The 14,586-nt window shown below is 43.6% G+C and overlaps 1 protein-coding gene and 1 non-coding gene across 2 annotated transcripts; one reads left to right on the top strand and one right to left on the bottom strand.

Annotated features, from left to right (window-relative positions):
• TRNAL-AAG (transfer RNA leucine (anticodon AAG)) lies at nucleotides 1-81 on the top strand. Its single transcript has one exon. It is a non-coding gene; the product is annotated as a tRNA-Leu (tRNA).
• Nucleotides 82-348: 267 nt separating this feature from the next.
• LOC127311829 (uncharacterized) lies at nucleotides 349-1,299 on the bottom strand. The gene is made up of 2 exons (XM_051342305.2): nucleotides 1,170-1,299; nucleotides 349-985 (listed from the first exon to the last, which is right to left on the bottom strand). Exon 2 carries the CDS (start codon nucleotides 942-944, stop codon nucleotides 642-644), a length of 303 nt encoding a protein of 100 aa, XP_051198265.1. The 5' UTR covers nucleotides 945-985; nucleotides 1,170-1,299; the 3' UTR covers nucleotides 349-641.
• Between the last annotated feature and the right edge of the window lie 13,287 nt (nucleotides 1,300-14,586).

Below are 14,586 nucleotides of genomic sequence, written 5' to 3'. Positions count from 1 at the left end.
GTTGATATGGCCGAGTTGGTCTAAGGCGCCAGATTAAGGTTCTGGTCCGAAAGGGCGTGGGTTCAAATCCCACTGTCAACATAATTTTTTTTCACTACTACTCTTTTTACTCTGTAATTCTTTTTCTATATTCATATAGTAAACCAACGATTATTTTTTTTCTTTTTCATTCAGTAATCTGATTGCTCCGTAGCGGCTCTCTCTCACCAAATGTCATTCTCTTTTTGGCAGTTATTATCCTGCAATTCTGCCATCTGCGGATGTTATCCTGTCGTCTTGGCATGCATGCAATTCTGCCATTTGCAAATGTTATTACCCTGTCGTCTTGCCACGCATGTAATTGTGCCATTTGCAAATGACCGATTTCCATTATATACAGAACCAACATTCAGAATCGTCGACAGCAGAAGACGACAAGTTCAGAATTGTCGACGGAACCAGAGGATCCAAATGTAAAAAAGGAGAAGGAAAAAAAAAATACATCCCCCTTTTCCTGCACACCACCAAAGAACAAACTGAAATGAGAAGGCCCCTAGCACCAGAGAGGCGGCGACGCCGGCGGCCGTCGGTTAGCCGATTCGCCGCGCGCGCGTGCGCACAGGAACGTATGGCATGGACGTGTGGTGTGGGAGCGCGCGTCGTCACGCGCCGTGCTTCTTGCCCATCTCGTGGAGGCCGGCGCCGACGATGCCGCGGTGGAGCCTGCACCGGAACGACCCGGCGTGCGTGGTCGGCGAGCAGAGGCACGCCCGCGGGCTCGCCAGAAAGTGCGCGTGCTTCGATGCCTGCGACGACGCCGGCGGCGTCTTCACCATCACCGCAGGCGCCTCCCCGCCGCCGACGCCCTTGCCCGCGCCGGCGTGGAGGTGGAGGTGGTGGGGCTTCTTCTCCGGCATCGCAATCTTATTCACCACCACCACCGGCCTCTGCAGCTGATCCTCCATGCCGTCGACGGCGATCTTGGCCGGCCTGGATCGATCGACCTCTACCAGATCGAACCAAATGTTTGATCAAAACCAAGAACAGGTGAAACAACACATCTTATAGAATGCTACAAAATTATTCCATCATCTCGACAAAAACCATCAAAAATCTCAACAAAGAAAGACAGAAAAGAATTGGAAAAGACAAAGACATGAAGGATGAGGCATGAGAGTTTAGTTAGTCACCTTTGCCGAAATGAAACACTAATGTGCAGTTAATTGTGGATCCTGATGTCAGCCTAAGTGAAATTACTCTACGGGTCGTAGTGGTATAAGGAGTAACAAAGTTGGGAGGGAGGTAAAAAAAGGGGCGCTTTATCAATGCACTGGCCTATTTAAAGCCACGTAACAGCTACACAAGCTATTTTTATCACCTATCCCTAATTCGTTGGCGCCACTTATGGATCGGATATATCCATATCCAAGCACAGTCCAATATAGGGGAGTCAGGGAAACTATTTTTGGCAGGAGTGATTTCGCTACAGATATGTGTGGGTCATGCAAATGTATCTTAATTATTTAGACACTAATTGCATTTGTGCAATTTTCATTGTGCTCAGTTCACGCCGACGGTAACCAGACTCCAGAAAGCAGGCAACGGAAGAAATGGTCTTTCTCCTGCCCCATGAAGTGTGGCGTTTGGTGAAGCACAACCTTTTCAACGGCTTCGCACTTCGCCATCTTCATCCCATGTATAAGAGCTTCATATTCTGCCTCGTTGTTAGACGCGTTTGGAAACGTCATCCGCAAAACATACTTCAATTTACCGCCTTGTGGTGATATCAGTATCACGCCTACTCCAACCCCCTCCAATCTCTTGGACCCGTCGAAGTCCACAGTCCAAGTTCTCGATAAATCTGGGGGTCCCGTATTTTGTAGCTCCATCCACTCTGCAATAAAATCAGCCAATATTTGCGACTTTATTGCCTTTCTCTTTTCATATGTGAGTCCCGAGGGGAAAGCTCTATTCCCCAAAGGGAGACACGACCCTTAGCCTCTGAATTGTTTAATATATTGGACAAAGGTGCCTCATTAACCACTATTATCGGATGCGCCGAAAAATAGTGTCGCAGTTTTCTTGCGGTTGTAAACACCCCATATGCTAGCTTCTGGTACTGCGGGTACCGTTGTTTGGAAGGCTATAAAACTTCGCTGACGAAATATACCGGCCGTTGCACTCCATGGAGTTTTCCTTCTTCTTCTCTTTCAACCACAAGCACTGTGCTAACCACCTGAGGAGTGGCTGCAATGTATAGCAGGAGAGGTTCCTTTTCCTTAGGCGCCACCAAGATTGGTGGTGTCGAGATTGTGCGTTTGAGATCCTCGAAAGCTCTATCCGCTTCCTCGTTCCATTGAAACTTCTCGCCTTGCTTGATCAACGCGTAGAACGGCAATGCCTTTTCTCCTAACCTGGCGACGAATCTGCTCAAAGCTGCGACTCGCCCAGTCAACGGTTGTATTTCTTTCAACTTTGTTGGCTTCCTCATCGTTACGATGGCTTGGATTTTCTCTGGATTGGCTTCGATCCCTCTTGTTGAAACTAGGAACCCGAGAAGTTCTCCCGCAGGAACACCAAAGGAGCACTTTGTCGGGTTCAACTTAAGGCAGAACTTGTCAAGGTTGTCGAAAGTTTCCTTCAGATCTTCGATCAAGGTTGACCCTTTTTTGTTGTTATGACGACATCGTCAATGTATACTTGTATAGTTTTACCAATCTGTGTTGCAAGACACTTCTGCATCATCCGCTGATATGTTGCTCCCGCGTTTTTCAGACCAAAAGGCATTGTTTTATAGCAGAACACACCATAAGGTGTTATAAAACTGTTTTGACCTCGTCATCTTCTTTTAGTCTTATCTGGTTATAGCCAGAATATGCATCCAAAAAGGAAAGACGTTCACATCCTGCCATGGAGTCGATAATTTGATCGATCCTCGGGAGGGGAAAGTGATCCTTTGGACAATGTTTATTTAGACACGTGAAGTCGACGCACATGCGAAGGACTTTTGTGTTTTTCTTCGGGACCAGCACTGGATTAGCTACCCATGTGGCCTCCGTGCGTATTTCTTTGATAAAGCCAGCTTCTCTGAGTCGATTGATTTCTGACAGCATAGCCTTGCGGTTTGGCTCCGAAAAACGCCGCAAAGGTTGTCTGATTGGTTTCGCCACTGGATCCAAATTAAGGTGGTGCTCGGCAAGTTTCCTGGGTACTCCTGGCATGTCTGCTGGACACCATGCGAAGATTTCTCAGCGCTCACGGAGGAACTCGACGAGCGCGCTTTCCTATGCGAGATCCATGTTTGTTGCGATGGATGTCGTTTTCTTGGGATCTGTCGGGTGAATCTGGACTTCCTTAGAATCCTTAGTAGTGTCGAAGGTTGGTTCCCTGAGTGGCCTCCCTGAATCCGGCAACACATCATAATCCGTTGTTAGCTTTAATGCCATGTATTCTGCATGCATCCCGAAAGTTTCTGACAGTCGATGAAAGTCCTTGTCGCATTTATCAGCTAGCGCAAAGCTGCCTTTTACTGTAATTGGTCCCTTGGGTCCAGGGAGCCTCCATAGCAGGTACGTATAATGTGGTACCGCCATAAACCTAGCATACGCTGGTCTCCCCAATAAAGCGTGATACTGTGAAGGGAAATCCACGACTTCGAACTCCAATCTCTCTATCCTGTAATTTTCTCGGGTTCCAAACTGAACATCAAGATTGATTTTTCCCAGCGGATAATTTGGCTTATCCGGTGTGATTCCATGGAAACGTGTATCAGTTGGCTTTAAGTTCGCCAAGGATATGTTCATCTTCCTTAGTGTATCTGCGTACATAAGGTTTAAACTGCTGCCTCCATCTATGAACACTCGAGAAACGTCGAATCCTGCGATCACCGCTGGTAAAATGAGTGCTGATTGCCCTGGTCGAGGAACTTGCTGCGGGTGGTCCGCTATGGTAAAACCAATGTCCTGTCCCGACCAATTTAGGTACTCTATTGTAGGTGGCGGCATCTTCTCTGCCATAAAAACTTGTCGCGATATCACTTTCTGAGCTCTATTGGATGGCCTAGCTTTCTGAATCATCGAGACCGCGCCGTTGGAGTTAGGATCAACATATGGAGGTGGGTGTGGTGCTGCCGCTATTATGAGCTGGTGTCGATTTTCGTCCGTAATTGCGGGAGGAGGTGGAAGGTGGATCTCACTCCTTGGCCCCTGAGGGTATCTATTTGCTTGAGCGTTAGCTTGCCCTACAAATCTCAACATTGCTTGAAAATTTCGATAGTCCTTCTACAAATGCCCTGACTGTCTCTTCCCATTGTTATCAAGATAAAAATGCATCTGACACGGTCCATTCATCATATCCTCGGGAGACACATATGGTCTCTGGAACCTTGGTCCACTATTTTATCTATTATTACGGGAATCACCTCTGTTGTCGCCTTGCTGCTCGCTACTTCTTTGATAATCATCTCGACTGTTTCCTCCAGTGTTTCCTCGGAACCCGACCGATATTTGGCCAGGAGCATCATAACTCGAGAACTGTCGAGAGAATCGTCGTCTATTTTGGAAATTTCGACTGCGGTCCTCCTCTGGCGATCTATATCGTTTGTTGTGTATAGCATCTTCTCCATCTGCCCACCTGTTTGCTATTTCCATTAATGCTGATACTGTCTTTGGGTTGGTTCTCCCCAAGTCTTCGACGAAATCTCCTCGTCGAATTCCTGCCACGAACGCATCTATTGCTCTCTCGTCAGATATGTTCTCTGCCGAGTTTTTAATGATGTTCCACCTCTGTATGTATTTTCTCATTGACTCATCATGTTTCTGTCTACACGACCTCAACTCTTCTAATGAAGCGGGTTTTTTGCAGGTAGATCGGAAATTCTTAACGAAGACATCCTCAAAACTGTCCCAACTGTCGATGGAACCTGGGGGAAGTTTCTTTATCCAAGATCGTGCGGCTCCGCTCAAGTGTACTTGGATGCTCTGCATGGCTGTTGCCCTTGTTCCGCCTATCAACTTCACCGTCTCGAGGTAATCAACGAGCCAATCCTCGGGATCCTGTAGACCATCAAATTTTTTGAAATTTTCGGGTAACTTAAACCCTGATGGTACTTGAGTTTTTCGAACTCGTCTCGTGAAACACGGAAGTCCACACATATCTTCCTCAGCAACTTCTGGTGAATACCGATGTTCCCTTTTGTCCTGTCGTGCTCTATCCACCCTTGCCTGAGTCGCTGAATCTCTTGCTCCACTTGCTCTCGGTGGATCCTGCACTGTGATGTCTACGTGTGCTTCTATTCTTGTAGACAGTGTTGGGCCTCCAAGAGCAGAGGTTTGTAGAACAGCAGCAAGTTTCCCTTAAGTGAATCACCCAAGGTTTATCGAACTCAGGGAGGTAGAGGTCAGAGATATCCCTCTCAAGCAACCCTGCAATTACGATACAAGAAGTCTCTTGTGTCCCCAACACACCTAATACACTTGTCAGATGTATAGGTGCACTAGTTCGGCGAAGAGATAGTGAAATACAAGTAATATGGATGAATATGAGTGGTAATAACAATCTGAAATAAATATGGCAGCAAGTAAACATGTAGCAGAACTTGTTGAAAACGGTGTTTCAATGCTTAGAAACAAGGCCTAGGGATCCTACTTTCACTAGTGGACACTCTCAACATTGATCACATAATAAATAACTTCTCCTCACTTGTGCTACATACACTCTCTTGTTTGATAACAAACACCATTCATTGTGTAGGGCTACAAGAGCTCCCTCAAGCCGGAGTTAACAAGCTCCACAACATTCAGAGTTCATATTTAAGTAACCTCTAGAGCATAATAGACCGTTGCAATTTAGACCGAGTACTAACATAGCATACACACCGTCACCAATAGCTATGAAAGGGGGAATAGATCGCATCAATACTATCATAGTAATAGTTAACTCCATAATCTACAAGAGATTACAATCATAACCTACGCCAAGTACTACATGATGCACACATCGTCACCTTTACATCATGAAGGAGGAATAGACTACTTTAATAACATCACTAGAGTAGCACATAGATTAATAGTGATACAAAGCTCATCATATGGATCTCAATCGTGCAAGGCAGCTCATGAGATCATTGTATTGAGATACATGAGAGAGAGATTAACCATATAGCTACCGGTAGAGCCCTTAGCCTCGAGGGAGAACTACTCCCTCCTCATCATAGGAGACAGCAGCGGCGATGAAGATGGCGGTGATGTCGATGGAGATGCCTTCCGGGGGCAATTCCCCGTCCCGGCGGTGTGCCGGAACAGAGACTTCTGTCCGCCGAACTTGGCTTCGCGATGGCGGCGGTGATACGACTCAAACGTATCTATAATTTCTTATGTTCCATGCTACTTTTATGATGATACTCACATGTTTTATACACATTATATGTCATTATTATGCATTTTCCGGCACTAACCTATTGACGAGATGCCGAAGAGCCAGTTGTTGTTTTCTGTTGTTTTTGGTTTCAGAAATCCTAGTAAGGAAATATTCTCGGAATTGGACGAAATCAACGCCCAGGGTCTTATTTTTCCACGAAGCTTCCAGAAGATCGAAAGGGAAACGAAGTGGGGCGACGAGGCGGCCACACAACAGGGCGGCGCGGCCCAGGTCCTGGCCGCGCGGCCCTAGTGTGTGGGCCCCTCGTGGCGCCCCCTGACCTACCTCTTCGCCTACTTAAAGTCTTCGTCGCGAAACCCTCTGTACCGAGAGCCACGATACGGAAAACCTTCCAGAGACGCAGCCGCCGCCAATCCCATCTCGGGGGATTCAGGAGATCGCCTCCGGCACCCTGCCGGAGAGGGGAATCATCTCCCGGAGGGCTCTTCATCGCCATGATCGCCTCCGGATCGATGTGTGAGTAGTTCACCCCTGGACTATGGGTCCATAGCAGTAGCTAGATGGTCGTCTTCTCCTCATTGTGCTATCATGTTAGATCTTGTGAGCTGCCTATCATGATCAAGATCATCTATTTGTAATGCTACATGTTGTGTTTGTTGGGATCCGATGAATATTGAATACTATGTCAAGTTGATTATCAATCTATCATATATGTTGTTTATGTTCTTGCATGCTCTCCGTTGCTAGTAGAGACTCTGGCCAAGTTGATACTTGTAACTCCAAGAGGGAGTATTTATGCTCGATAGTGGGTTCATGTCTCCATTGAATCTGGGACAGTGACAGAAAGTTCTAAGGTTGTGGATGTGTTGTTGCCACTAGGGATAAAACATCGATGCTTTGTCTAAGGATATTTGTGTTGATTACATTACGCACCATACTTAATGCAATTGTCTGTTGCTTGCAACTTAATACCGGAAGGGGTTCGGATGATAACCTGAAAGTGGACTTTTTAGGCATAGATGCATGCTGGATAGCGGTCTATGTACTTTGTCGTAATGCCCTGATTAAATCTCATAGTACTCATCATGATATATGTATGTGCATTGTTATGCCTTCTTTATTTGTCAATTGCCCAACTGTAATTTGTTCACCCAACATGCTATTTATATTATGGGAGAGACACCACTAGTGAACTGTGGACCTCGGTCCATTCTTTACATCTGAAATACAATCTACTGCAATTGTTCTTTACTGTTCTTCGCAAACAAACATCATCTTCCACACTATACGTTTAATCCTTTGTTACAGCAAGCCGGTGAGATTGACAACCTCACTGTTACGTTGGGGCAAAGTACTTTGATTGTGTTGTGCAGGTTCCACATTGGCGCCGGAATCCCTGGTGTTGCGCCGCACTACACTTCGCCGCCATCAACCTTCAACGTGCTTCTTGGCTCCTACTGGTTCGATAAACCTTGGTTTCTTTCTGAGGGAAAACTTGCTACTGTCTGCATCACACCTTCCTCTTGGGGTTCCCAACGGACGTGTGTCAACTGCACGCATCAGGCGGCTCTGGAACTTTTCTCGTATCGTGGCTTATCTTTTTAGGGTTTTCGCGACGGAGGTAATATATAGGCGGAAGGGCAGCCTCGGAGGGGTCCCAGGGCGCCCTCACCATATGGCGGCCTAGCCAGGGTGGGACCCGCACCCCCCTATGGTGTGGGGCCCCCTTGGCTCCCCTCTGGCCCCTCTTCGGTGCTCTGGAACCTTCCGTGAAATATAAGATCGTGGGCTTTTGTTTCATCCAATTCCGAGAATATTTCCTGTGTAAGATTTCTGAAACCAAAAACAGCAGAAAACAGGAACTGGCGCTTCAGCATCTTGTTAATAGGTTAGTTCCGGAAAACGCATAAAAACATCATAAAGTATGAACAAAACATGTAGGTATTGTCATAAAACTAGCATGGAACATCAGAAATTATAGATACGTTGGAGACGTATCAAGCATCCCCAAGCTTAGTTCCTGCTCGCCCTCGAGTAGGTAAACGATAAAAAGAATAATTTCTGAAGTGACATGCTACCAACATAATCTTAATCATACTATTGTAAAGCATATGAGATGAATGAAGTGACTCAAGGCAATGATCTATAGTTGCTAACAAATAGATAACATATAGCAAAAACTTTTCATGAATAGTACTTTCAAGACAAGCATAAAAAAGTCTTGCATAAGAGTTAACTCATAAAGCAATAGATTCAAAGTAAAAGGCATTGAAGCAACACAAAGGATGATTAAGTTTCAGTAGTTGCTTTCAACTTGTAACATGTATATCTCATGGATAGTTGTCAACATAAAGCAATATAACAAGTGCAATAGGTAAACATGTAAGAATCAATGCACACAGTTGACACAAGTGTTTGCTTCTAAGATAGAAAGAAGTAGGTAAACTGACTCAACATAAAGTAAAAGAATGGCCCTTCGCAGAGGGAAGCATGGATTACTATTTTTGTGCTAGAGCTTTTATTTTGAAAATATAGAAACAATTTTGTCAATGGTAGTAATAATTCATATGTGTTATGCATAATACATCTTATAAGTTGCAAGCCTCATGCATAGAATACCAATAGTGCTCGCACCTTGTCCTAATTAGCTTGGATTAACACGGATTATCATTGCATAACATATGTTTCAACCAAGTGTCACAAAGGGGTACCTCTATGCCGCCTGTACAAAGGTCCAAGGAGATAAATCGCATTTGATTTATCGTTTTTAATAGATCTCAACCATGGACATCCATACCGGGACAACATAGAAAACAGATAATGGACTCCTCTTTAATGCATAGGCATTCAACAACAGATAATATTCTCATAAGAGATTGAGGATTAGTGTCCAAACTGAAACTTCCACCGTGATTCATGGCTTTAGTTAGCGGCCCAATGTTCTTCTCTAACAATATGCATACTCAAACCATTTGATCATGAAAATCGCCCTTACTTCAGATAAGACGAACATGCATAGCAACTCACATGATATCCAACAAAGGTGTAATAGTTGATGGCGTCCCCAGAAACATGGTTACCGCTCAACAAGCAACTTATAAGAAATAAGATACATAAGCTACATATTCGATACCACAATAGTTTTTAAGGCTATTTTCCCATGAGCTATGTATTGCAAAGACAAGGAATGAAATTTTAAAGGTAGCACTCAAGTAATTTACTTTGGAATGGCAGAGAAATACCACATAGTAGGTAGGTATGGTGGACACAAATGGCATAGGTTTTGGCTCAAGGTTTTGGATGCACGAGAAGAATTCCCTCTCAGTACAAGGCTTTGGCTAGCAAGGTTGTTTGAAGCAAACACAAGTATGAACCGGTACAACAAAACTTACATAAGAACATATTGCAAGCATTATAAGACTCTACACTGTCTTCCTTGTTGTACAAACACTTCACCAGAAAATATCTAGACTTTTAGAGAGACCAATCATGCAAACCAAATTTCAACAAGCTCTATGGTAGTTCTTCATTAATAGGTGCAAATTACATGATGCAAAAGCTTAAACATGATCTATGAGAGCTCAAAACAATTGACAAGTATCAAATTATTCAAGACATGTACCATTTACCACATGAAACATTTTCCGTTCCCAACCAAATAGCAATAAGTGAAGTGATCAACTTTCGCCATTATTGAACATTAAAAGTAAAAGCGAAGAACACTAGTGTTCTTATGAAAAAGCGGAGCGTGTCTCTCTCCCACACAAGGTATGATCCAATTTATTCAGAGAACTAAGATAACAAAACGAAAATAAAAGCACACAGACGCTCCAAGTAAAGTACATAAGATGTGACGGAATAAAAATATAGTTTCACTAGAGGTGACCTGATAAGTTGTCGATGAAGAAGGGGATGCCTTGGGCATCCCCAAGCTTAGATGCTTGAGTCTTCTTGAAATATGCAGGGATGAACCACGGGGGCATCCCCAAGCTTAGACTTTTCACTCTTCTTGATCATAGTATATCATTCTCTTCTCTTGACCCTTGAAAACTTCCTCCACACCAAACTCAAAACAAACTCATTAGAGGGTTAGTGCATAATAAAAATTCACATGTTCAGAAAGGACACCATCATTCTTAACACTTCTGGACATTGCCCAAAGCTACTGAAAGTTAATGGAACAAAGAAATCCATTCAACATAGCAAAAGAGGCAATGCGAAATAAAAGGCAGAATCTGTCAAAACAGAACAATCCGTAAAGACGAATTTTTAAAAGGCACTTAACAGGCTCAGATGAAAAAGCTCAAAACTAATGAAAGTTGCGTACATATCTGAGGATCACGCACGTAAATTGGCAGATTTTTTTTGATTTTTCTACAGAGAGATCTACGCAAATTCGTGACAGGAAGAAATCTGTTTCTACGCAGCAATCCAAATCTAATATCAACTTAACTATTAGAGACTTTACTTGGCACAACAATGCAATAAAGTAAAGATAAGGAGAGGTTGCTACAGTAGTAACAACTTCCAAGACACAACAAAACAGTAATAAAAACATACATGGGTTATCTCCCAAGAAGTGCTTTCTTTATAGCCATTAAGATGGGCTCAGTAATTTTAATGATGCTCGCGCAAGAAATAAGAGTTGAAGCAAAAGAGAGCATCAAGAAGCAAATTCAAAACACATTTAAGCCTAACCCACTTCCTATGAAAAGGAATCTTGTAAGGAAACAAGTACTGAAAGCACATAGCAACAAGCATAGAAAGGCAATAGAAGCGCAACTTCAATATTCTCAATATAAAGAGGGGAAACTTAATATTATTAAGATGCATATAACCATGTTTCCCTCTCTCATAATAACTTTCAGTAGCATCATTGATGAAATCCACAATATATCCATCACTTAAAACATTCTTATCATGAGCTACATGCATAAAATTATTACTCTCCACATAAGCATAATCAATTTTATTAGTAATAGTGGGAGTAAAACTACCATAACCATCATTGTAATCATCATAAATTGCAGGCATGGTATAATCATAATAACCTTTATCCTCCATAGTAGGTGGCACCAAAATACCACTATCATTATAATCATCATAAATAGGAGGTAAAGTATCATCAAAGAAAATTTTCTCCTCAAAACTTGGGGGACTAAAAATATCATGCTCATCAAAACCAGCTTCCCCAAGCTTAGAATTTTCCATAGCATTAGCAACAATGGTGTTCAAAGCATTCATACTAATAACATTCCCATTAGCATGCATATAAAGTTCCATGGGTTTTTTAATTCTCTCTTCAAACACATCATGTCATAATTCAAGATAAAGTTCATAAAGATCTCTCATTTTGTTGTTATTTTCCATTAAGCCTAACTAGTGAAAACAAGAAACAAAAAGATATAATTGCAGGATCTAAAGGAAATACCTTCGAGCACTCACACACCGGCAACAGTGCTAGGAAATAGCTTAGTAGTCGGAGGATGTGAATACCTTTTACCTTGCCTCCCCGGCAACGGCGCCAGAAAATAGCTTGATGTCTACGTGTGCTTCTATTCTTGTAGACAGTGTTGGGCCTCCAAGAGCAGAGGTTTGTAGAACAGCAGCAAGTTTCCCTTAAGTGAATCACCCAAGGTTTATCGAACTCAGGGAGGTAGAGGTCAGAGATATCCCTCTCAAGCAACCCTGCAATTACGATACAAGAAGTCTCTTGTGTCCCCAACACACCTAATACACTTGTCAGATGTATAGGTGCACTAGTTCGGCGAAGAGATAGTGAAATACAAGTAATATGGATGAATATGAGTGGTAATAACAATCTGAAATAAATATGGCAGCAAGTAAACATGTAGCAGAACTTGTTGGAAACGGTGTTTCAATGCTTAGAAACAAGGCCTAGGGATCCTACTTTCACTAGTGGACACTCTCAACATTGATCACATAATAAATAACTTCTCCTCACTTGTGCTACATACACTCTCTTGTTTGATAACAAACACCATTCATTGTGTAGGGCTACAAGAGCTCCCTCAAGCCGGAGTTAACAAGCTCCACAACATTCGGAGTTCATATTTAAGTAACCTCTAGAGCATAATAGACCGTTGCAATTTAGACCGAGTACTAACATAGCATACACACCGTCACCAATAGCTATGAAAGGGGGAATAGATCGCATCAATACTATCATAGTAATAGTTAACTCCATAATCTACAAGAGATTACAATCATAACCTACGCCAAGTACTACATGATGCACACACCGTCACCTTTACATCATGAAGGAGGAATAGACTACTTTAATAATATCACTAGAGTAGCACATAGATTAATAGTGATACAAAGCTCATCATATGGATCTCAATCGTGCAAGGCATCTCATGAGATCATTGTATTGAGATACATGAGAGAGAGATTAACCACATAGCTACCGGTAGAGCCCTTAGCCTCGAGGGAGAACTACTCCCTCCTCATCAAAGGAGACAGCAGCGGCGATGAAGATGGCGGTGATGTCGATGGAGATGCCTTCCGGGGGCAATTCCCCGTCCCGGCGGCGTGCCGGAACAGAGACTTCTGTCCCCCGAACTTGGCTTCGCGATGGCGGCGGCTCTGGAACTTTTCTCGTATCGTGGCTTATCTTTTTAGGGTTTTCGCGACGGAGGTAATATATAGGCGGAAGGGCAGCCTCGGAGGGGTCCCAAGGCGCCCTCACCATATGGCGGCGCGGCCAGGGTGGGACCCGCGCCCCCCTATGGTGTGGGGCCCCCTTGGCTCCCCTCTGGCCCCTCTTCGGTGCTCTGGAACCTTCCGTGAAATATAAGATCGTGGGCTTTTATTTCGTCCAATTCCAAGAATATTTCCTGTGTAAGATTTCTGAAACCAAAAACAGCAGAAAACAGGAACTGGCGCTTCGGCATCTTGTTAATAGGTTAGTTCCGGAAAATGCATAAAAACATCATAAAGTATGAACAAAACATGTAGGTATTGTCATAAAACTAGCATGGAACATCATAAATTATAGATACGTTGGAGACGTATCACACTGCTGCGGTAGGTCGCGGAATATTTTGCCTTGCAGTTCCTTCGGGAGGTGTAGCTGCGAACGCTGTTCCCATGGCTCCAACTCCTGCCATTGCCATGTTATACAACGCTTCTCTCGGATCCCGAGGAGGTGGTCTGGACGCGAGGATGAAAGCTTGTGTTGCCATGTACCCGGCTTCCGGTGTTTTAGGGATAATATTTCCCCTTGTGTCGATTGACATAAAAGACATGTCGAGGTTTTGAACTAAATTCTCCCTCTCTGTTTCAGGTATATTTTGCAGCCGAGATCTTACTCTCCGTCGAGCTTCTCTGTGACTATCTGATAACGCGTGAAGCACACGTCCGTTGGGAACCCCAAGAGGAAGGTGTGATGCGTACAGCAGCAAGTTTTCCCTCAGTATGAAACCAAGGTTATCGAACCAGTAGGAGATGAAGGCCACGTGAAGGTTGTTGGCGGAGGAGTGTAGTGCGGCGCAACACCAGGGATTCCGGCGCCAACGTGGAACCTGCACAACACAACCAAAATACTTTGCCCCAACTTAACAATGAGGTTGTCAATCTCACCGGCTTGCTGTAAACAAAGGATTAAACGTATGGTGTGGAGAATGATGTTTGCTTGCAAAGAACAGTAGAGAACAGACATTGCAGTAGATTGTATTCAGATGTAAAAGAATGGACTGGGGTCCACAGTTCACTAGTGGTGTCTCTCCCATAAGAAATAGCATGTTGGGTGAACAAATTACAGTTGGGCAATTGACAAATAGAGATGCATACATATCATGATGATTACTATGAGATTTAATCAGGGCATTACGACAAAGTACATAGACCACTATCCAGCATGCATCTATGCCTAAAAGTCCACCTTCGGGTTAGCATCCGCACCCCTTCCAGTATTAAGTTGCAAACAACAGACAATTGCATTAAGTATGGTGCGTAATGTAATCAACACAAATATCCTTAGACAAAGCATTGATGTTTTATCCCTAGGGGCAACAGCACATCCACAACCTTAGAACTTTCTGTCATCGTCCTGCATTCAATGGAGGCATGAACCCACTATCGAGCATAAATACTCCCTCTTGGAGTCACAAGTATCAACTTGGCCAGAGCCTCTACTAGCAACGGAGAGCATGCAAGAACATAAACAACACATATATGATAGATTGATAATCAACTTGACATAGT

This window comes from Lolium perenne, chromosome 7 (genome assembly GCF_019359855.2).
Source record: "Lolium perenne isolate Kyuss_39 chromosome 7, Kyuss_2.0, whole genome shotgun sequence".
Classification (NCBI taxonomy): domain Eukaryota; kingdom Viridiplantae; phylum Streptophyta; class Magnoliopsida; order Poales; family Poaceae; genus Lolium; species Lolium perenne.
Note: the sequence above shows the minus strand (reverse complement) of the source record. Positions and strands in the feature narration are given on the sequence as shown.

What these genes read in the sequence shown, in the direction of transcription:
- LOC127311829 (XM_051342305.2), bottom strand. Translation starts at nt 944, where the DNA reads ATGGAGGATCAGCTGCAGAGGCCGGTGGTGGTGGTGAATAAGATTGCG.